This window comes from Crinia signifera, chromosome 8, assembly GCF_055691185.1.
Source record: "Crinia signifera chromosome 8, ASM5569118v1, whole genome shotgun sequence".
Classification (NCBI taxonomy): domain Eukaryota; kingdom Metazoa; phylum Chordata; class Amphibia; order Anura; family Myobatrachidae; genus Crinia; species Crinia signifera.
Window position 1 is genome coordinate 143,859,132 of NC_139224.1, and position 21,766 is coordinate 143,880,897.

At 44.3% G+C, this 21,766-nt stretch overlaps 1 protein-coding gene across 3 annotated transcripts in view; it reads left to right on the plus strand.

The window, feature by feature from the left end:
- Window positions 1–21,766, plus strand: part of RABGAP1L (RAB GTPase activating protein 1 like) — a 419,353-nt gene that overhangs the window by 317,624 nt on the left and 79,963 nt on the right. For all 3 annotated transcript variants that reach the window (XM_083157293.1, XM_083157294.1, XM_083157292.1), the window contains 4 exons: window positions 3,293–3,406; window positions 6,162–6,236; window positions 9,907–10,032; window positions 20,178–20,321. In XM_083157293.1, coding sequence (XP_083013419.1) covers window positions 3,293–3,406; window positions 6,162–6,236; window positions 9,907–10,032; window positions 20,178–20,321 — 459 coding nt within the window. The remainder of the gene's footprint in view (window positions 1–3,292; window positions 3,407–6,161; window positions 6,237–9,906; window positions 10,033–20,177; window positions 20,322–21,766) is intronic.

Sequence of the window (21,766 nt, forward strand, 5' to 3'; positions counted from 1 at the left end):
AATAACCCCACATTCACTCCTTCTTGTCATTGGGAACTGCGTCAGAATTCATTTGCTTTATTTACACTGAAATGAGTGCAAGCGAGGTCACTGGAGTCCACCCACTATTCCCACCACCACCGGTGTAAATGTTGTATACACACTGCATATCACTGGCACTCATCCCTGACACGTGCTGTTACTGATGTGGATGACTGGCCTTAGATGGCTTACTTTATTTTCCTCTGTGCTGCATGTTTGGTCTAACAAGTACTAAAGCCGAAAGCTGCGCTGGAACAACATGCCCTGAGAACACGTAATTGACACTTTCCACAGGGAACTACGCTTATAGCCAGCAGTTGGGACTTTTAAGAGGAAACAATATCTCAGTAGATCAACATGAAACAGTCTCAGCCTGAAAATGACTGTAATTCAGATCTTTCCATCCACTACCAATTCAGCAGCATTTCTAAATATATATATGTGTGTGTGTGTTTATATATATATATATATATATATATATATATATATATATATATATATATATATATATATATATATGTATGTATGTATATAGTGTTCATTCTAGCACCCACTCTCTTTGAAAACCCATGCAGTTCCTCTTCCCTGCCTGGGGTATAATAGCTGTCTGCTGTGGTGTTTCTAACACAGGTCTGGTTTGCATATCAGTGCTGATATACAGACCACACTGTGCTAGAAGCACTATAGCAGGCAGGGAAGAGGAACTGCATGGGTTTTCAAAGCTAGCGGGAGCTAGAATGAACACTATACTATGTATGTGTATGTGTATATATATATATATATATATATATATATATATATAATTCCTCTGCAAAAAAAAAGAATATCAGAAAGATTGCTTACATTATCTACAACTCATCTTCTAGGTTCGTTAACCTTTTAATGATGACAATGAAATGTTAGGCTAGGGACACATGCCGACGGGCCATACACACACTGCGCGATACAGTGGGTACGATGGCATACTGTAGCATATCATGTCATCAGTAGCAATAACCTCTGACCATGCAGCACGGCTAACCAGTAGATAATAACCACTCGTGGGAGCGCACAGTTGCCCGTACATAGTGAAGGATCCATGCGAGTCTCCGTGGTCTTGATGTTTTTCAGGTGTGTTCCCGGCCTTTGTTTTAAATACTCTTCTACTGATTGTAAAACAGATCTAGTAGGATGCCTTTGCTTACAGTGAGTTATAGTAAACATTGAACTTAATTCATTTAATTAAAATGAAAAATAACTAAGCGTTTGTTACTATTTCCTGTCTAGCACATAATGTGTTATGTATGAAAAAAAAATCACTGTTAATATTTTGTTTTAATTAGAGAACCAAAAAACTCCTTTTTTTGTTGTTGTAAACTACAGTTGTGTTAGGGTTAGTTGATTCTAATAACTTCTAGCCTTTGCACATATACCATATACTGTGGTAAGTGGTAATAGGGATCATTGATCCCTTTCATGCATTGATTTTTTAAAAACTGCCATTAGGCATGTTTTAATGTTCCCGCTGTCCGCATGTTGATGTATCTCTATCATATGTTTGGTAAGGTAATAGGGAAAGTCAGGTGGGATAGTGCATGGAAGCCTGACTGTTGACATGTCCAAATGTTTGGCATGTGGCGTCATTTGTAATAAGAATAATTTATTTACCTATGAGATCATTACCAGGGATATTGCTACAAGCTTGAAGGTTCAAAACTTGTCACTCTTTGCTTTTGTTGGGTACTTATGTAATATCTGGGCTCCCGTGTTTCTTATGAGACCGCATCCCCTCGCGGGGCTCGCTGCGCGAGCCACGCTTCGGGCACGGTGGCTCGCTGCGCTCGCCACACTATATAGAATCAACTCCATGCGTAGTTGGATAGTAGGGGTATGAAAAAATGGGGTGCATATAACAAGGGAGCCCAGATAATACATAAGTACCTTTTGTTGTTTGAACTTTTTGACCCATATAAGAATATATTGTACAATGTGGCAGATGTATTAAGCCTGGTAAAGTGATAAAGGGGTGATGAAGAGGAAGGTGATACATTCCCTAGAACATCTGGAGAGCAAACCCCCCCCCCCCCCAAAAAAAAAAACCCATAGGTACTGTACCTGTCAAAAATGGGTAAGGTGGGTATGGTGATAACGCACCAGCCAATCAGCTGTGTTTGAAAAATGAGAGGTAGGAGTTGATTGGCTGGTGCATTATCACCTACCACTATGACTGCTTTATCACTACTTTATCACTTTTCCGGGTTTAATACATCTGCCCCAATGTTAGATGTGTCTTTTCTGGTTTGTGATTAACAATTGGTTTCTTAAAAAAAGAAACCCCACTGCAATGTATGCTGGGAAACAGCAATAGGTATTTGTTCGTGTTTGGTTGTCCTTTTAAATAAGTAGTACTCAACCTTGTTTCAATTGGGTCCTTAATTGTCTGTGCAACATTGTTTCAAGAAACATCAATCGCACTCCAGACAATTGGACTGAAAACCGATTAGAAATCCCTCTTGGGGTCCCAACCAATAAGATGAGCACCTATGGTTTAAATGGTTCTTTGGTATGTATTCAATGCTGTTTGCGAGTGGTGACAGCGAGCAGGGCTTCCTGCTCGCTGTCACCACTCACCCTGACAGCATTCAACACAGCCTCTGCATCCGCCAATTCCCCCTCGCTTTTCTGCAGTAGCCGCGGGTCTCGCTGTTTTGGGGAATTCTCGCCGTCCTGTGACGACGAGGATTTCCCCAGAACGTTGCATAGTGCGAGCGGCCGGCGCGGGGGTTAAACAGCGAGGATCCTTGGTTTTCTGCAATCCTCGCTGTTTAACCCCCTCGCCGGCCGCTCGCACCGGCATTGAATACATGCCTTGTATCTTTGTATGTATCAGCAAGGCCGCCAAACCAATGTTTTTTTGTTTTTGTTTTCTAATGCGGATTCTACATCTAATTAACAACAAAAAAACAATGCTCCCTGGTGTTTGGCTTCCAGAACTGATGTCTGTTTTTTTTTTTTTATATATTTTTAAATAACAGAAATTAACATCTATCGGTGTATTTAAATAATGATTGCATTGTTTCGGTCCCTATAATGTGACGTTTGCATACCAACTGACAAAGTCTATTCGATGAGCTATAAAATAAAGTGTCAGGTTTTTTTCCCATCTCTTCATTCATTGAGCGCTAGTTAATTCATCCAGGGCCACTGAGTATTGCAGGGCTTACCATGCTGACAGGCTTTGGCTTCTACAAATAAAAGGTGGTAACAGCTGTGCCTTCTATTCGATTACTAGGACTCTTCCCAAGAGAGCGTAATCAAGAGAGATGTCCACCGCACGTTTCCTGCACACGATTACTTCAAGGACTCAGAGGGCGATGGACAAGATTCTCTGTATAAGATCTGTAAGGTGAGACATGTAATGTGAAACTGGCATAGAGGGCTTGAAGTGTTGCTTTCTCTGGTCTGACTTCACTAGCCAATGGGAGAGAAGTACTTCTTCGAAGAGTCAACGACACTTTAGTTTGTCCGACACTTCTGTTCTGATCGGTCTATCTGATGTCTTTATTGACCTTGTCATACACCAGCTTTCTTATACAAAGCTCATGGGAACGTCTCCTTGTAGACCGCACTCTTCAGATCAGCTGCTCATCACTCTCACCAAGATAAGTGATGTTCTCATGTCTGCATAATGAACATGAGTCTGAGGGCAAGGGAACCTAGATAAAAGGACATCGGTGATAGGAAGCATTTTACATAGAGGTCCTACATTTCCTAGTCTACAACAGGAACTTTAAAATCGTATGCAATAAGGAATTGGGAAGGTCCGTTCTCATGGATTTATATTTTTAAAACATGTACGACACTCAGAAGTATTGATGTGTATTGGAGTCAATAATATAAGAACGATTCTTTTAATAGCACGGAGACCGTAAACTGCTGGCTTAGAATATGGCAGCACCTAGAATATTGACCCGTGGCCGTGGTGGCTGCAGTGCTGACCACATTGTGTATAGGGGAACCAATTAGAACTTCTAAACATACATGTTCTGATGTATGTAATGATAGAAAGGGCGACCGGTGGCGCAATTCAATAGCAGCTGTTCCAGAGGGAGGGTGTTAGTCTCCCCATAAAGCAGACGGTGGCTGGGATGTGTTGGGTGTATTTCTCTTAAATATGGCGGTCAACTCCTTTGTGTCTAACCCCCCCCCCCCCCTTAATCTGGACCCAATGTCTGTCTTTTAACTAGTCTATAATAAGATAGGAAATACATCCTTCTTAAAGATCAGGCCCATACACACTGTGAGATATTGCTAATGGCCAATTTATGACTAGATGCACAAGAGTTTTTTAGCTAGATGCACTGAAGATTTTGACTAAGCGACTTTGTCTAAAGGGGTGTACACATGGAGAACTTTTAACAGGAGATTTTGACTAGATAGCCAAGATCTCCTAGGTTAGCCAAAATCTCCCTATTTGTTTCCTGCTTAGTTAATATTGTCTAGCAGAAATTGCTTAGCATAGATATACTGTGCAGGCAAGGCCATCTTGACTAGACCATAGACTATCATTGCTTAGTCAAAATCTCCAGTACATCTAGCCAAAATCTATCCCAAAATTGCTTAGTCAAAATTGTCCATCAGTCAAATTCTCCCCGTGTGTACACCCTTTAAGTAATGATAGTCTATGATCTAGTCAAAATTCCCTTGCCTGCACAGTCAATCTACGCTAAGCAATCTATGCTGGACAATATTGACTAAGCAGAAAGTGGGAGATTTTCACTAACCTTCTAGGAGATGTTGACTATATAGACAAAGTCTCCTGCCAAAATCCCCCCCCCCCCCCCCCCCCTCAGAATAGGACTTGTTTATACTTGACCATCCCAGTGGATATGGAGCGGGAATACAATAGTGTGCAGAGAGCAGCGAGCCATGTGATTGTACGCGGTACACTTATTCAGTGTCAATGTCGACTTATGTTGACAGACACAAAAAAACAACAACTCATGACTGCCTTTTTCATGTCAACCTTTTTCACGTGTCGACAGATAGTGGTCAACTTAATGACTGACCACCTGAATCTTGTCTACAATCCGTACCCCTACAATTAATGGATTGTGTTTTATTTGGGCAATTAGCATTTGCAGAATATACAGTGTTTCCTGATCTGATACTTTGTAGTGGTATCCGGACTATAGATAGACAGCCATTAGGTCGACACCATTAGTTTGCGACAACTCAATAGGTCGACATAACATTAGGTCGACATAACATTAGGTCGACATGTCATTAGGTCGACATGTCATTAGGTCGACACTGACATTAGGTCGACAGTGTCTAGGTCGACAGTCAAAAGGTCAACATGGTTTTTTTCACTGTTTTTTTGAGCCAACATGTGCCGACAGGTGGTATTTCATGCCCTACTATCCACTAGGGCGTGGTGGGAGAATAAAATAGTGTGCCGAGCGCAGCGAGGCACCGTGCCCGAAGCATTGCGAGCGGATGCGGTTCACTTCAAACTGTGTCCATGTCGACTGTGTCGACATTTCAGCCAAAAAACAGTGAAAAAAAAACATGTCGACCTTTTGACTGTCGACCTAGACACTGTGGACCTAATGGCAGTGTCGACCTAATGGCAGTGTCGACCTAATGGCAGGTCGACCTAATGACATGTCGACCTAATGGCAGGTCGACCTAATGACATGTCGACCTATTGAGTTGTCAAACTAATGGTGTCGACCTAATGGCTGTCTATCTACTTGTTGTCTACAAATGGTCCCACATCCCTTTGTAGTTGTCCTGTAAATGCATGTGAGCAGGGTCCTCATTGTGTGTCAGTGCTGGGTAATTATCTGTGTCCGGTGTGTGCCGCTCTGTATATCACTGCGGGAGACTTTGCTGTTTATAAATCTATAATGAGACCTATAATTGGTATGAGGCTCTTAAAGTGCACTCATCATATACACCAGGTGGTATCATTTATCAGGATCTAGTGATAGGCCCGTCTCTGTAATCACTGTGTTTGAGTGGCAGGATAAAGCATGTTCTTCTGTGCATAAAGATCTGTTTTTTAGATCCATTTAAATCCCAGGAGAGATACCTGCTATTATTCTTCAGACCCCCTTATATGAGCCTTAACCACTTGACCCCTGTTTGTTTTGCAGGCATATTCCTTATATGACGAGGACATCGGCTATTGTCAGGGCCAGAGCTTCCTTGCTGCGGTTCTGCTGCTACATGTGAGTAACAGGCAATGTGATTCATCCAGCGGGGGAGGCTTTCCAGCAGCTACGAGTGATGGAAGGCTGGAAACACTGAGACATTGCTGGAGCTTTAACCATTGCTTGTAATCAATGAAGATGTTTGTATTTCCTTTGTCGTTTTCAGCATCGTGACTGATGTCAAATACAAGTAACATTAATATATTTAGAAACGTTGGGGGTTATTCAGACCTGATCACTTATCGAATGACGGATCACACACACACACGATGCCAAACCGTGACAAAAAATCTGCATTTTCTTTTCTTAAATTGCAAGCCGGACACTGTTTGACTGACAGGAAGCCGGTGTTTGGGGGATGGTAACCGGCTGTTATCTGGGAGTGTCAGGGAAAAAGCCGGCGTGCCCATGTGGTTTCAGGGAAGGCGTGTGAAGTCAGCTCCGGGCTCGGACAGCCTAATTCTATAGCACAGTTCTACCCTTTCCACACCAGAAAATGCAAGGACTTACCCGGGAAAATGGTCCTTGGATCATGCAGGGACATTCCCGGGTTGGCCCCTTTCACACCACCCTTGTCCCTGCAATTTCTGGTTTGAGAGGGGCTGCGGCGTCCAGGCAGCAGGGTCTGGGCAGTGGGTGGCGGGCAGCAGGGTCCAGACTGCGGGGATGCAGGCAGCGGAGGCAGGGTGCTTGTAGCGCTATTTGCCAGGCAGTGGGGCGGGAAGAGCTGGATTTGAAAAGACTGGAGCTGATTGGCTAAGAACATCCGGGCAGTCTTTTAAAAAAAAATTCAAATTCAGCTGTGCTACCCGCCCCGCTGTCCGGAAAATAGCGCTACAAGCTATTTGACGTTCATGGGTCTAATGCAGGCATGTCCAACGTTGGCCCTCCAGATGTTGTGAAACTACACATCCCAGCATGCTTTGCCACAGTTTTGCTATTAGATAATGCTAAAACTATTGCAAAGCATGCTGGGATGTGTAGTAGCACAACATCTGGAGGGCCAACGTTGGACGTGCCTGGTCTAATGCTTTATTATTTTATTGCTCAACCTATACCATTACACGTGATTGCATCACAATTTTGTTTTCCAAGCTACAGTTTAATGGCAGAAATGACCAAACGCATAACAGAGGCAAAGACCGGTTCAACTGTAAGAGAAGAGATGGGTTTAGGTGCCCGACAGAGGCAGAGGCGGTCTTATAGAGCATACACACGGTGAGATACTATTTTTCTATTCAATTTTGCTTATAGAAGCTAAATCGAATAGAAAATTGAATAGGCATCGAAGGGTTTTTCTATATTTGATGCAGATTCGATCCCAATGCGCGCTCCCGTGTAGTGTAAATCTATTGTGGCAGCCAAGACTATATAGTGCAAATCTAATGTGTTCACTGCAACATTCGATTCAATGTCCATCTCCTGCCTGAAGTCAGTGTTCAAATCGAATGGAAAATCGAATAGAAAAAAGTGGAAATCGAAAAGGAGTAGAAAAAACTTCAGAGTAGGTTGAATAGCCCATATCTAATAGAAATCGACGCGAAAACGGAATCGAACCCTGTGTGCGCACCACTAGGGGCGGGACATAGAAGAGATGGGTATCAGAAAGAGGCAAAGATGGCCTAGGCAGAGACAGGTTCAAGTGCTGGACAAAGGCAGAGGCAGGTTCTGGACAAAGGCAGAGGCAGGTTCTGGACAAAGGCAGAGGCAGGTTCTGGACAAAGGCAGAGGCAGGTTCTGGACAAAGGACAAAGAGCCAGAGTGAAATGTCGCCTCGTGCTAGCCTGCTATCTGACTAGCATGACTATGAAAATAACGCAGGTCTGCGAATAGCTACAAACCCATTCCCCAGCCGCTCACTATCGATGTTTCCAGTGTGTGCAGTCTGTGCGTAGCCCAAGACTTTCTTGACCGCATCAAAACCAACAGACTGACCGGGGTCAGAGCTGACGTCACATGCCTTTCCTTAAAATGCCTGGGCACACCTGCGTATTCCCAGAAAACCTCCGGTAACCACCCACAAACACTGGCTTCCTGTCAATGACCTTGTGAATGGCCAGTGATGAAAAAAAGTAGCAGGCTTTTATTGCAGGACAGCCTTGTACATGCGTACTATGAGCCTTACGCCTGCGCAGTCTAACGATAATCGCCCGGCATTTGAATTTGCTGCCGTGCGATCAGGTCTGAATTAGGCCAATAGGCAGAGACTGGTTTAGGCACCAAGGGCCTTATTCTAGTTCACTCTTAGAGGCAAAATCCTTCTTAGCTGGACAAAACCATGTGCACTGCAGGTGGGGCAGATGTAACATGTGCAGCGAGAATTAGATGTGGGTGGGGTTTTTCTTCAAAGTGAGATCTATAGTGCAGTGTAAAAATAAAGCAGTCAGTATTTACCCTGCACAGAAACAAAATTACTCACCCAAATCTAATTCTCACTGCACATTTTACATCTGCCCCACCTGCAGCGCACATGGTTTTGTCCATCGAAGAAGGATTTTGTCAAAAAGAGTGAACTAGAATAAGGCGCATAGTAACATACTTTAGGATGGCAGAGGAGCAAGTTTCCAGAAGCATTGCAGTAACTTGCGTAGGAAGACGAGTCACGTTGTCTGAGGACAGCTGATCACACTGTATCCAGATCTTGCTGTTTTCTTATACGACTGCCATAATCCATGCAGTGTTTTATATGAAGTGACACCATCACAGTGAGATTACACACAGAATCATAAGATCCACAGAGAGTTTATCATAAATAGGTGCACCTGCATTACACACTGCCTCCACCGCAGGAGAAATTATTTTTATTTGCATGCGCCTGGACGAATTTGGGGCAGGCAGCTGACACCCCCGTCAGGCATGGGCCTGCTTGGGTTCACATGTGCTTTCCTGAGCGCACCCACAGTTTTTGTGGGTACGCCCAGGAAACTCTGGGCATCCCTATGCGTCTGCCCGCCCCGATGCTTTGTGAATAGCTTGGCAACTATGCAAGTCGCTGAACCATTTGCAAAGGGGGCTCCACATGCGCTTAATAGAGCATGTGCAGTCCCCAAAACATTGTTACAGGCCCGAACTTGTATTGCGAGTCAACAAGAATCACCCCCAGTAAGTGTAGATGGCTTTACACTGTGTGACAATGGTATATGCCATTGAGAATGATTGCGCCTATTTTTATTCTCTACATCTATTATTATTGGATTCTACAGCATTATTACTATATAGTATGTATTTGTGACCTGACTGGTGACAGATGGGGAAAATAATCCGCATTTGCCCTTGTGATTAGCACATGGTAAATGATTCTGTATATCTATATTAAGGTCCTTCATCTATGTATCTAGTGTGTACAGCATACAATCCACTAAGCCAACAGTGAATACAGCCTGAGGCATTGTTGGCGTTTTATATTATTTTTTATTATTCTGAAGAATTTCTTCACCGTTAAAGAAACTATTTTCTCTGCGTAAATAAAATGTCTGGCACGGTACATGTCACAGCATACAAAGCATATTCCAAGCACAGGGCCAGCTAGTCGCTGATGTAGCAATGTTGAGCCCAACTTACAATTGCATGATAATGGATAGGTTTCTAATATAGTAGAGGTAGGTCGAAACACTTTTTAAGTTTTATAGACATTTAAAGGTTTCTTGCCGGGATCAGAGACATTTTTTATTCCTCTTCCCTTCTTTAGATGCCGGAGGAGCAGGCATTTTGTGTACTGGTCAGGATCATGTACGACTACCAGTTTAGAAATCTCTACAAGAATAACTTTGAAGACCTGCACTGCAAGTTTTACCAGCTGGAGCGCCTATTGCAGGTAAGTTCCACAGCTGCTGAGTGCTATAGAGGGGTATGGGGGATGAGAGCACATGCTGACTGTAGGATGCTGTGATAATCAAATCCAGGAGAGACTCAGAATTCTACTGAGCTGTTATGGACAGATATACAATCAAAAGTATTTATTTCAGAGATCACATATATTAAGGCTTCCTTCTAAACTATGGAGGTTATTCTGGTTGGCACGCAGCGCTGTGAAGTTCGCTGCGTGTATTTTTAAGCCCGCCTGCCATTTGCATTGCCGCCCGCACAGCTGCGAATGGTTGGTTTGCATAAGCATCTATTCACAGCCTAGGGGGCGAGGACCACATCATTCGATGGATTGTATATCCGCCGACCATCGAATGATGTGGATCGTACACGCAAAACTAAGACACTTTCAGGTGTCTTAGCTTTGCGTGTGTCCTGTACGAGGACAGGGCGGGCAACTGACATCCGGTGATGTCAGCTGCCTGCCCCCGTCACCCGCGTGATCGGTGTGTTACCATGAGAACGCCCAGTGCATCCCACGCCCCCCCGTCCACACACTCTATTCGCCGTGGCTGCTTGCACATGCGCAGAAGAAAATCATAGCGCTCCCGTGCGAATCCGCATCAACCAGAATAAGGTCCTATAGGCGGCTGCATCACAGGTGGAAACCGCATCAAGATCTGTTAGGGCTTTAGCACTGAACTGTGACCCTTCCATCTGCATTTATTGCTAGTATATAATTCAGTGGAAAAGCAACGTTTAACTTATAATACAAGGCATGTGCAAGATTTATCTATTATCATTTATCTATGTATTGCCAGCATATTCCATTGCCCATCGCAGTAGGGAGCAGACTCTACCTGGAAATAAAAAGGTGCTAGATGAGGATAAGGGTGCCCATACACTAGGGCAGTGGTTCCCAACCCTGCTCCTCAAGGGGGAGGGGGGGGGGGGCACACAGCATCCGCTGCTTTCTGCTGTACTCTGCAGACAGCAGCAGAGGCAGAGAGGAGGTGAATGGATGCCTGTGTGTGGCATCCATTCACCTCACGGACGAGGGTGCACGGGGGCTGGGGGCAGCCCAGCAGCTTACCTTGGTGCTGGGCTTGCCCCCAACGCGACGGTCTGTGGCCCGGTGCAGCAATCGACGGCCCTGGCGCTTGGAGATTATGGAGGGGCAGCCGCCGGTGTAAAAGGGACCAAATGCCGGGTCGCAGCCGGGTTGAGGCTGGGTCCAAAAACCCGGTTGCAACCCGGCGTTTTGGTGTAAAAGGGGTATTAGTGGAGTTAGAGTGTGCATATTGAGCAGGGGGTACATATGCCCTATGAATGGTTCTAAATGATCCTCCTGCAAATATGAAGATTGCAGGATCCACATAGTAGACACAGTGTGAGTGCTGAAGGAGGAAGGTGAGGACAGGGAAGGTGCATCCTTATGCCACTGCTAAGTTTCATCATCTAACATCATGTACACCAAGTTCTCTTTACAGTAGGATCCGTGGAAGGTGACATTCCTCCGGAGATATACTGTACTCTCCCCTTTTATACAGAGATGATTTTACCCTGTTGCAACTGTTTGCTTTTTTTTCCCTTCTCAGTTTGTATACCAAATATTTGTGTATACATATGCAGGCACACATTCCCACTAATGCTACTGTCAATATTACTCCAAACCTTTCCTTAAAATAATGGCCATCTGTTACTGCCTCCTCTTGCTCTGCATAACAAACAGCCTGCATGTCACTGTTGATATTTTCCAACATGGATTGTTTTAAATGTGACAGTGTTTACTCCCAGAACTCTTGTTAATGCGGGAGCCAAATAAAAATCGGTAGAACTCAAATTCACACTAAAGCCGCATACCTCTGTGCTACAACCAGCAATAATAAAATAAGATGGGACTTTTTTGCATGATCTTACATGATTTAGGGTGGGGTTTAACTATAAATGACCCTTTTCAGTGTGTCTGACCTAGGGATAGACATCAAATGGTTAATCATCATTGGTACTACTGGTATTAACCACTGATTTGTATACACATGAATCCTGCAGGCCAATCAGGGGAGGTTGGGGCTAAGGGCGAGATGATAGGAGGGCGGGGACAAGGGTGTTGGGGGATGGGAGTCGCCAAAGAGCGTAGTGGCAGAACAACTTGGGACCACTGACAGACGTAGATGGAAAAGTGTTGCCCATTGATGCCTCCTGTTCTTTTTTTCTTTGTTTCTGTGTTTTTATGGTATGGTGCAGCAACGTGGTATTGGCTTGGTGTGCAGTGACTGAGGATTGGTGTGGTATGCAGTGAGGGGTGATTGTCAAAATGCTCCATGAAGGGGTATTGGTGTGGTACACTGTGACGTGGAATCAGCGTGGTGCCATGATGGGAGATTGACGTACTGTAGTGTGGGTGGTATTGGGGGGTTGGTGTGCTGCCATTATGAGGGATTGGTGTGGTGCAATGACGGGGGTTCGGCATTGAGAGCTATGATGGGGGATCGGCATGGTACTCTGGCTAGGATTGGTGGGTGATGAAACTGGTGTGGCACCATACTTGTGGATTGTATCAATTATATCATTGTATGACATACAATGAGGTTTTAGGCACCCCCCCCCCACTATCCACGCCACCATGGCGAGCGGCGGCGGAACGCGTCCTCCGACCTTTTCATACCCCTACTATCCACGTAGGCGTGTAGTTGGTTTTATATAGTGTGGAGAGCCCCGCAGATTACTTTACATGTATTCCACGTCCCCTCGCGGGCTCGCTACTCTCGCCACACTTCGGGCTCAGTGGCTCGCTGCGCTCGCCACACTATATAAAATTGTCTCCACGCCAACGTGTATAGTAGGGGTATCAAAAGGTCGTAGGACGCGTTACGCCACCCCTCGCGGGGCTCGCTGCGCTCGCCACGCTTCAGGGTGGCGTGGATAGTGGGGGGGTGCCTAAAACCTCTTTGTATGTCATTATTGTATACCTAATGGCATTGTACACCCTATATAATATAAATAAGAGAGCACTGAATACATTACATAGGAAAATCGCATCGCATGGCACTTACAATGGCCCATGCGATGCGATTTCCCTACGCAGAATAGCCCACTAAGCAAATAGCTTAGTGGGCGCCGTGATAATACACAAGTACCCATTCCCCCCTCCCCCCCCCCCCCCCCCCCCAAGTTCAATCTCTAGCTCATATCTGTTCCAGTGGTTCTCAAACTGTTGGTCCTGACCCCAAAGTGGGTCCCGGCCTTCTCAGCATGGGTTCGCGACTCCATGTTGGTGACCATCAGGCTGATGACTTTTCTAATCTCAGTCAGTGATTCAAGGAGTCTGAAAAGCTGTCTGTTACCGTATGTTAGACTGCTCACCTCCACAATGCTGCCATGTATGTGCTGTCGGGTTCGGATCATTTGGTCTACAGCATGATGATCGACAGTCATTAGGTCAACACTATTAGGTCAACATGGGAAAAGGTCGACATTGGTCTTGGTCAACATGGGAAAAGGTCGACATGGTTCTAGGTCGAAAGGTCATTAGTTCGACAGTGTCTAGGTCGACAGTCAAAAGGTCAACTTGGTTTTTTCACTGTGTTTTTTTTAACCCTAATGTCAACACAGTCGACATGGACACAGTTTAAAGTGCATCGCATCCCTTTGCATCACTCGCTGCACTTGCTATGCTTCGGGCACGGTGCCTCGCTACACTTGGCACACTATTTTATTCTCCCACCACGCTCTAATGGATGGTAGGGCGTGAAATACCGCCTGTCGGCACAAAAACACTGAGAAACCCCATGTCGACCTAGACACTGTTGAACTAATGACCTGTCGAACTAGAACCATGTCAACCTTTTCCCATGTCATCCTAATGGTGTCAACCTAATGACTATCGACCAAATGACCACATCCTGTGCTGTCTGCTGACTACACATGTGACGTGATGACCTTGTGCAGTAACTTGCTGGGGTCCTGTATCTATGTTTATTGTCTGATGGGGTCCCAGAGCAAAATAGTTTGAGGACCCCTGATCTACACAACATGGATTGCATCAGCCATTCCTATAACAGAGTGCAACTAAACTTATAACTCACTCACTGGTCATCTCAAGGCTCAACTGCTGTGGCTAGATTCATGTTCCCCTCCCGGCGTGCCACTTCTATTTAAAAAATATCTGCAATGGCTCCCATTCCCCTACAGAATCCTCTTCACACTCCTCACCCTTAGGATTTTGTGAGATTTGACCCAATTCAGGTGGATTGGGTCAATTTATCTGACAAAATCTGATGTGCCTGTCTTACAAAATCTGATATGCCTGATGTGTAGGACCCAATGCACAATCCCGTGCCATTGGGTATAACCAAGAGATTGATCCTCCCGTACATAGGATAAATCGCCAGTCAATCAGGTACAACTTGTTGGACAATAAGTTGGACAAGTGTAAGGGGGCCTAGATCCGAGGCTCTATATAACTCCACTGCTCCCTACATCTCCTACCTCATTTCCCTACTTACTCCCTCCCGCCCCCTTTGGACAGCCAATAATAGTCTCCTCTCCTCTACCCGGGTCCCTGCAAAGCATGTGCATATCCAAGAGTTTGCCTGTGCTGCCTCCTTCACTGGGATGTGTGCCCTTAATTTATTAGACTCTATACTGACCTTGCAAAGCTTCAAAACCCACCCAATAAAAACCCACCTGTTCATTAAAGCATAATCTTCCACATAAGATACCGAGGCCGCTCTCCCTACCTGTTGCCTCGTGTCTAGGTCATCCCTGCCCTTGGAGAGAAGGACAAGCACAATGATATCCACACCTGGATTCTGCTCAGTCTCAGTGATGAGAGTAAAGCTGGGTATACACTAGTAGATATATCTGCAAATATATCTACTCCATACACGCTACCCGATCCGTTGGGACTGACATCACAAATTGGCGGGGCTTTTGCATTTGCCCGCCCATTGAGCTGTCAATCACTAGTGGCTCCCAGCGTGACTGTACAGGCGGTAGGCAAATCGCCCATATAGACGGCACGATGCACCACTATATCTTTAGATATATCGGGCATCGGTTGTGTTGCACAGCCAACGTGATATATCTGTGAATGACACCGTAAAAGTAAAGTATCTTTTATCCTTTTATGTATTAATCCGTTACTTATTCTTGGAATGCACCAATGAATCTTTGGTGCATTAATTCTAAGAAAATACAAACAACATAAAATATGTTAATGTACATACTTTTAATAACTTTAATGTTAAAGTCCGCAAAAGGATACTCTTCATAAACATCTACACACAATTATTATTAAAATGAAAAAACTTCCATTCACCTCTCTGGTGCAATGCATACCTTCCTTCAGCTGCATCACACTGAGTGACTCACTGAAGTCTGGGCATGCTCACTGCAGAGGAATTGCTTCTGGGCTGCACAGACAGCAGCCCTTGGAAGCACTGTAGCTCTGGCGATTTGCAAAGAATGGCTTCCTGCTGGAAGCTATTGCTGTCATTGCTCCATTTACTGGCAGCCCAAGAGGGGGAGGAGTTTCCAGCTCTGTGTATGATGAGCAGTAGCAGCTTCTAATAGGAATCTACTACATGCTGAACTCCTTCCCACAGGGTTGGGCTTTTGCTGTGTTTGCCCTGCTGCTTCATGAAGCCTGGTGAGGGTAGGTTACCAGCGTGTCAGAGACACAGACAGCCAGCTCCAGAGGTAGGGGGGGGGGGGAAGCATCGGAGCTCTGGTGCTGTCTGTCTGTGTCTCTGGTGTTGTGATTTTAACTGGAGCTGCCACTGCCACCGCCGCACAGCTCAAAGTCCGCTGCCAGCCAATCACACACTGCCGGCGCCATCCTCACTCTCAGCTCCTGGACGTCACAGAAATCTCAGTGGCCGTGCCGGTGACTGTAAAATCCGGCGAGAGGCTGACAGTGACTTCAGCAGCACATCGGCGGGCGGCGTTGGCAGTGGTTGTGTAGTGGGGAAACCGGAGACAAACCTCAAACATGTTATGCTCTGATTTCAGTAACACAATCAGGGGGGATAGTGTGGGGGCCTCAGGACAACTGCCCCTGTCACCTCTCCTTGGATTCGGCCATAATTTTATGCAATCATAGGGCGTTGTCTAGCAGTACAAATGACAGGAAAGATAAATAGTTATAAACAATTTCCTACATACACTTCCCGATTTTCCGGGATGATACCAGGTATTAATGGACATCCCAGGCTTCCTGTAGCCTTCTTACAGGCCAGCAAATTAGGCATTGTGCTACTGGTTGTGTCATTGTACACTTGTGTCCCTCCCACTTGATTCAATTTACATAATAAGGCCCCACCCACTGCCAAATTCATACCTTCTATCATAAGGAAGATATCTCTGTGTGCTCTAGCAGCTGTGCTATGAATGTGGGTGCGTACAATGTGTGGGCAGTTTGCAGCGTGAGTGCTCTCTGCTTATGTACATGTAGCCGATCCAGTACAGTATGTGTGTCTTCATTGTTATGTGTCATTAGGCTTCATTTACTCAATTCATTTAACACCACATTCTTAACAAAAAGTTGCTGTTGTCCCTTTCTGTAAAGACTCCTATTATTGTAGCCTGAAAGGGGAGTCTCCTTCTCTATGGTGATCATGATTAACCATGTCTGTCGCCACACACAATGGGCCTGAAACAGAGGTGCAGTGTTAAATGCGCACATGAGAGAGCGCAATGTTCCTCTACTCAGCCATGTGTGAAAGGCGTAATGCACAGGGTATTTTGCAACATTAGTGACAGGTAGTCATCACTTTGTGGAGGAACCTGGGGTGGCTAGGAAAATTGGGGAGATTCAGGTTGGTTTGCAAAGCTTTTTTGGTTTGCTAATGGACAAAACCATGTGCACTGCAGGGGGGGGCTGATGTAACATGTGCAGAGATAGATTTGGGTGAGTTATTTTGTTTCTGTGCAGGGTAAACACTGACTGCTTAATTTTTACACTGCAATATAGAGCTCACTTTGAAGTACAAACCCCACCCAAATCTAACTCTCTCTGCACATGTTACATCTGCCCACTCTGCAGTGCACATGGTTTTGTCCATTTGAGAGTGAACCAGAATATTCCCCATGGTTTTGTCCATTAGCAAACCAAATCACCCCCATTGTTTGGGTATTGCAAAGTCAGCCTCTATTGAGTCACTGTTCTTGTTTGACAATAAAAACAAGTGGTTCCAGATACCGCCGGAGATGTATCAAACCTTTGAAAGGGTCAGAAGGAGCATTTACCCATAGCAACAAGTCAGCTTTGCCTATCATTTTATAGAATGTACTTAATAAATGATAGTTGGAAGATGATTGGTTGCTATGGAAACGTCCCTACTACTTTCATAGGTTTGATGCCTTTCTCTGTAATGCTGAGAGAACACTAAGACAACGGATTGGCCGCTGTCTTAGTCACAGTGTGAAGTGCATAGACACTTTGCACTCGTCAGCCGAGTGTGTTGTGCATGATGGCACAACTGGATGGGATTTCACATGTGCCGCCCAGTTCAGATGTCAGTCACTGGCAGCCTCTTCAGATATATCGTCCCAACTCTGCAGATGCTGTGCTGCCAGGCCAATGCGATGTGACTGTATATGACGTCATTCACAGACCTATAACTTATGCACACCCAACCGACCAGCACCCACCATGTATCGGCCAGTGTATAACTATGGATCGTCCAGTGTATACCCAGCTTAAGTTAAGTCACCCACACACCATAAGATTTTATGAACAATCCAATCTCTTCCCAATTTCCCTTGAAATCCAGAACACTCCTGGACAAAAGATATCAGGGGAAATTTACTAAAGGAAATTTGTAAAAAAAATAGGTGTATTTGTATCCAGAAATACACTTATTTTTGACATTTACTATCCTGAAAATACGGCAATTCGTATTTCTGGATACAAATACACCTATTTTTTACAAATTTCCTTTAGTAAATTTCACCCATCATGTCCACACTCAGAATGATTGTGTAAACGATCAGAGGATGGATGGGTCGTTTAACAACTGCAAATCCTATTGACACGTCAATGACACACCGTTCATCATGCCTACACACCCGGAACGATGGGTGCCAAATCGTCGTCAGGTCGTTTATCTTTCCGCATGTTAAAGGGATCACCGAGCTAGATGAATGATAGGCGGGTGTGCTCATTGGACCATTATCATGCCCACACACAAGTTTTTAAACGATTGCTCGTTTCAATTGTTTGAAAATGGACATATCGTTTAAAATATCTTACTCTGTGTGTCGGCAGCTTAAGCGAACATCAAGATCAGTCCGGGATAACCAGCCCTTGTCTGTTTTACTTTCTTTTTGCTTTGCAGTCAGTGACTCTGCCTGACCACTAATGGTGCTTATGGTATATACTGTAGCATGTCATTTGTATAAAGTTTTGTATAAACAATGTACTTGTAGTGAGTTTGAGGCCTGAAGCCGCACATACGGGCTGTAAATGAGGCTTGTCTAGTGTGCATATGCTGCTTGTCTAGAAAACAAATTTCATTCAGCGCTATAACATAACAAACTGAGTTTTATCAATTATTTCGCAGCTTGACATTTGCAAACGATCTATTGTATTAAGATAATTTAAGCATGAAATATTTAATAGGGTTCTGGGCAATTATGTTACACGATAGCATGGTTTTATTACAAGAGTAAATAGATGGGACCAGGTAGCTTATCCTAGAATGCAAAGCTTCTGGTTTAAAGGGAACCTGCCACCAGATGTTATGATCCCATTGTAAAGTTGTTTTAAGGATTGTCCCATACATACTGTACACTGCATAAGCCAATGCTGTCTTCCCAATGCTACCCCCTGCTTGTAACTTTCAGCATTCCTAACCAATAACTAGGTCTGGGGTCCTGAATGATTACAGAGTAGGGGGCTCTTCTTGGAGAATCAGAACTTGGAGAGGTCATTAGAATATTGAAATGAGGGGGAGGAGCTGTCTTTAGAACCAGCCCTCCTACTTTTGTGTTAGCCGCTCTAGCGCTATTTGGGCTGCTGCAGGAAGATGCATTTACACTGGTCTAGAAGTTGATTTTTATGTCATCATACCCTTTCCTCTTATTTTCCCCGGAATATTTGTGTGTATTTCTAATACATATAGAACGCCACTGGCATTCCATATCAGGGGGTTAAAGCTTCTAAAAAATTAAGAGGTGATGTTGCCCATAGCATTGGATTCTGGGGCTTTTCAATATGTGCCGCTATTTCCGGTGGCGGAAATAGCAACACTCGCCTATTTTTTTTTTTATAAAGTCGGATTTGTTATGTTGAAAACGGCCACAGATTGTCGAATTCACCGACGATTTTCAACAATACGCGCCTGTTTTCGCCAATCCGCAGACTTTCTGACACTCGGAACATTGAATTCCGACTGTCAATATACAATTTAATCGGATGAAACAGATGGCGTTCCGACTGTCGGGACGTTCCAACAGTCAGAATCCCAAATTCAATACCCCTTCTGTCTATCATTTCTCTATTGCATCCTAGAAAATTATACACAGGATCTGATTGGTTGCTCAGGGCAACATCATCTATCTTCTTTTTTAGAAGCTTTAGTAAAGTTACAATTAGGTGTACTAACAGAGTAATGTGCAGAAGAATTCCTGGGATTAACCCTTTGAGGTCCGCACCACAAAAAAAAGCAAAGGAAAAAAAATATTTGCATTTTTTATTCACTGAGGGTAATATTAACAACAGCCAACAACAATCAATAGTTTTTTTTAAAATGAAACCCCACAGTTTTTGAGATATAGGCCTCTATCAAACGGTTGAGAAATCCGTTTGTGATAAACTTTTTTTTTTGGTGCGGACCTCAAAGGGTTAACAGAGTGTTCGGGAGGCTCTATAGGACAGAACTCCTCCTGTTTAGCTGGGAGCCGGACTCTATAAATGCCAGAACATATACACCCCGTGACCCCTGGTGACAAGCCCACGATTAGTGCAGTTGATTGCTATGTACTTCATGAATAAACCTCAAAATAATGTAATGATAGTGTTGCTGATATATTGTTTTTTTGTTTTGTTTTGTTTTATTTTAACTGTGACCGCACTCATTATTATGATGATACCTGAATATGCATTGCTGTTTGTTTGCATTAATGTATTTTTTTTCCCCTGTGTACTAGGATCAGCTGCCGGCGCTTTACTCCCATTTCATGACACTAAACCTGGAAGCTCACATGTACGCCTCGCAGTGGTTCCTGAGTCTGTTCACAGCCAAATTCCCACTCTGCATGGTCTTCCACATCATGGACCTTCTGCTCTGCGAGGTAAACAGTCTAACATGTATGGCCGCTTCAGCTCTTACTGTATAGATAAGGCGTGTCTACGTTCTTGTTTGTATTCTTTACTTCCAGTCTTAGAGTATTTGAGTATTGAATTGACAAATTATAAAATGCACCAATGAATTGGAAAATTATTCATTGAGCCTGTCTCTGCCTCAAGTAGGCGGTTATTCACAATGTATCCTAAAACGTCCAGTACATTCACCCCTTTCCTATAGACCGCATTAGATTTATTAGCGGCCTCACGCATCTGCACAGGCCGCCATGGTTGAACTTTGGTCATTAGGGACATAAATATAAATAAAGAAGAAGCATTTCTATAGTCTAGTGTGTTATAGAGCAGTATTATAAATTAAGAGCTTTATTAAATATATGATTAAAAGATCTGATCTGCAAAGAGAAATTATCCACTCCATGTAATCAGGCCACTAAAAAGGTGAGGAGTCGATCAGCAGTAGATATGGTAATAGCCATTAGATTTCAATAAAGCTGCTCCTGATTTACACCAGCGAACAGTCAGTTCTTGAAGTAGATGTGCTGGAGGCAGGACAATGGGCAAGCATCAGGATTTGGAGAACCAAGTTTTGATGGCTACACTTGGCCCAGAACATCACCACCATCGACCAATATACAGTGGATATAACCTACCAAGAATGGTCAAAGGAAGGACAACCATTGAACTTGTCAACATGGCCTTCAGTAACCAAAGCTCATCGATATGTTTGGGGAGTGAAGACAACCCGTTTGTTCCTGGGCTGCAGAAGAGCTGCAGGCTATGTGAGATGCATGTGTATCAGGTACCAGGGAAAGAGATAACACCCAGGATGCCCTATGGGAAGAAGGCAAGACAGCCAAGGCAGTGTGAGGCTCTGGACAGGGATCTTCTGGGAGAACTTGGGTGCCAGCTATTAGTGTGGATGTTATTTTCACCTACCTAACCATTTCACACGTTACACTTACCTAATCCTCATTACTGTAGACCAATGATATTCCCTTTTGGCTGGGAATATCATTGTCAGGATAACGACTGCAATAGTTGCTCAGTAATAGTTTGGGGAACATGACACAGCACAAGGTGTTGTCTATACCACCAAGCTCTACAGCTCTCAGTCCGATCGAGCATCTTTGGGAGGTGCTGAAGAACAAGTCCGAGATTTGGAGCCCCCATGTTGCCACGTAAAGGACTTAAGGATCTGCTGCATCTTGGCGCCAGATACAACAGCTCCTGTGGAGTCCAAACCCTGATGTGTCAGAGCTGTTTTGGCTGCAAGAGGGGGGTGGGGGGCTACTGTACACAATATTAGTCAGGTGGTTTTTTATTGTGTGCCTGATGGGTGTATATGTGTATTTTAAAGCAAAAAACTTTCTGGTGGATTACTTGGATTCTGTGATAGAATATTTAGACTGGGTCAGGCAATAACTACTGCACA